Below are 2,714 nucleotides of genomic sequence, written 5' to 3' on the forward strand. Positions count from 1 at the left end.
GCAACACTGCAATACTGTAGCAACAATAAATACTGTCGTCCATTACAATAGGAATAGAAATATAAATACCAGTGGCATGCACCTAAACAGGCATGACATAGATACCGTCGTCCATTACAATACGAATAGAAATATAGATAGCAAAGCCAAAATAATTAGATAATAGTATATATTTAGATAATCTCCAGCCATTCAGAAGTCTTCCTGGAAGTCTTCCTGCCTGTAGAAAACATGTCCAGCATCCTCCAGATAGAAGCCATCAACATTCTCAAGTCCTGATCATCAACCTGTAAAATAAGATGAGCTAGTAAATTAACTTTGTTGTAAGAAAAAGAGATGGACAGTACATTAACAGAACCACAGTAACATAGTGATAGGAATGTATTCATGTAACAGGCTAGTATATAAATTAACATTTCTACCTAATTAGTTCAATTCCCAAACTTTTGCCAGATGTGATCAATCAAATCAGATTGAAGTTGCCTATGCGCTTCACGATCACGAATATCGGCATTTCTTTGTAGTACTTCTTCCATCACTGGGTCATGTCCTTGAGAGATTGTAGATGCTTGAACAATCGACGTGGTTGCGTCCTCGTTCAAGTCAAGAGAAACATCCTCTATATCCTTCTCATCCTCAATTATCATGTTGTGAAGGATTATACAAGCTAACATGATATCCTCAAGGTCCCCTTGTTCATATAGACGTGCCGGCCGACGCAAAATGCAAAAACGAGATTGCAAAATCCCAAATGCACATTCAACATCTTTTCTTGCCCCCTCTTGATGTTCTGAAAATAGTTTGTGCTCAGCTGATTGTGGTGCACGTATGGACTTAACAAAAACAGCCCACTCTGGGTATATGCCATCTGCAAGATAATAAGCTTTGGTATATTGCCTTCCATTCACAAAGTACTGCACCTGGGGAGCTTCTCCTCTTAACTGATCGACGAACAAAGTAGATTGATTCAGCACATTGATGTCATTGTTGGATCCTGCCACTCCAAAGAAAGCATGCCATATCCATCGGTCATGTGAAGCAACGGCCTCTAGAATGATTGTTGGTACACCATGATCACCACGAGTATATTGTCCCTTCCATGCGTAGGGGCATTTTTCCCAATGCCAATGCATACAGTCAATTCTTCCTATCATGCCAGGAAAACCACGACGCTCACCGATCTCCAACAATCGTTCTACATCTTGTATTGTGGGTCGTCTCAAGTATACTTCACCATATACTTCAACGACACCCTTAACAAACATTTTCAAGCACTCCACACCAGTACTTTCTCCCATCTTCAGATACTCATCATGCTGGTCTGCAGAACCGCCATATGCCAGTTGACGAATCGCTACTGTACACTTATGAATTGGCGAGAATCCAGGGCGATTCAGAGCATCCGGCCGTAAGGTGAAATACTCAGACCACCCACTTAAGGCCTCAACAATCTTCAGAAAGAGGGGTCTCCTCATCCTAAATCTTCTACGAAAATGTGTCTCATTGTAGACTGGATTAGGCGAGAAGTAGTCATCCATTAGTTGTTGGCTGGCTTGTTCACGAGGTCTGTCCACATATCGCCTAGGACCACGCTGAGTTCTTCCACCTTGTAAGACATCAACAACGGACTGCATTTCAGCTACTAGATGTTTGCCTAAATCATCTACAATTTCTTGCTCTTGAAGATAGTCATCCATGGAGTACAGATCAGCAGGATCGATGCTGCCATTTCCATCCATGGCAGCAAGGGATAGCAGAGAATAGTGGGCAGCAGATAAGAAAGGGCAACAGCAGCAGAAAGGGGACCGAGAAATAGAAGCAGTGACTGAAAGGTGCCGTGGCTGTGCTATACAGAATAATCTCAATGGGCATACATGGACATAGCTCTCAAGTTGAAAAGTGAGAAAGGGAACGTACCAATCGTTTATCTTCATCAACCGACCAGTTCAAACGCCTGTCGGTTCTAAAATCCTCATCGACGTTAATTGTTTCAGTTTCTTCTACATCTACATCATCCACTAGATCATCAGTTTCTTATGCTGGAGAAGGAGTTCTTCTAGCACCCAAATCAATTGGAGACATTGAAGACTGACCCATTGCAGTACCAACAAAGTGAAAATTTTCTGGAATATTATTTCCACTAGGATGGTTAGCAAATGGGTTTGACTGCAGATAATTTGTGAACCCTCCTGGTGGGTATAACCTACAAACATATGAATTTCCATGCTCTAATTAATCATATCTTCACCAAAATAGCACAGTATGCCATACATCACTAGTGACTGAAAATGAAACACTATGCACTGCATATGTAGGTAAACAATCTATATCCACGGAACACTTCTCTGATGACTTACCCTTCACTAGTAGATGACGTTGACCACCATGCACCAACGGGAAAAGGACCAATTTGAGGAGCACAAGTTTTAGGAACACCAACATCTTGAGGAACTCCGGTGGCTCCAGCTTGAGCACGGGTTTCAGCAGCTCCTCTAGGAACACCAGCATCTTGAGGAACACCGGTGGCTCCAGCTTGAGCACGGGTTGCAGCAACTCCGGTGACTAGAGCACATGTCCCAACAGCACGGACGGATGGAAAATGGGTTCTACGGACACCTTTGCCTTGCCGAGAATCAGTCTTTGTTAATCAATTCATCTGTGAGATTTGGGGATTTTTTTGGGTCACAGTGGATGGGGGAGGAGATGGAATCGAA

General features: G+C 42.7%; 1 protein-coding gene across 1 annotated transcript; it reads right to left on the minus strand.

Moving 5' to 3' along the window:
* Window positions 1–431: 431 nt before the first annotated feature.
* Window positions 432–1,649, minus strand: LOC136451164 (protein ALP1-like). The gene has a single exon (XM_066451922.1). It carries the CDS (start codon window positions 1,632–1,634, stop codon window positions 432–434), a length of 1,203 nt encoding a protein of 400 aa, XP_066308019.1. The 5' UTR covers window positions 1,635–1,649.
* Between the last annotated feature and the right edge of the window lie 1,065 nt (window positions 1,650–2,714).

The sequence above is a fragment of the Miscanthus floridulus genome, chromosome 5 (assembly GCF_019320115.1).
Source record: "Miscanthus floridulus cultivar M001 chromosome 5, ASM1932011v1, whole genome shotgun sequence".
Lineage (NCBI taxonomy): Eukaryota > Viridiplantae > Streptophyta > Magnoliopsida > Poales > Poaceae > Miscanthus > Miscanthus floridulus.

Coding starts and splice junctions, on each gene's coding strand:
- LOC136451164 (XM_066451922.1), bottom strand. CDS start 1,634: ATGCAGTCCGTTGTTGATGTCTTACAAGGTGGAAGAACTCAGCGTGGT.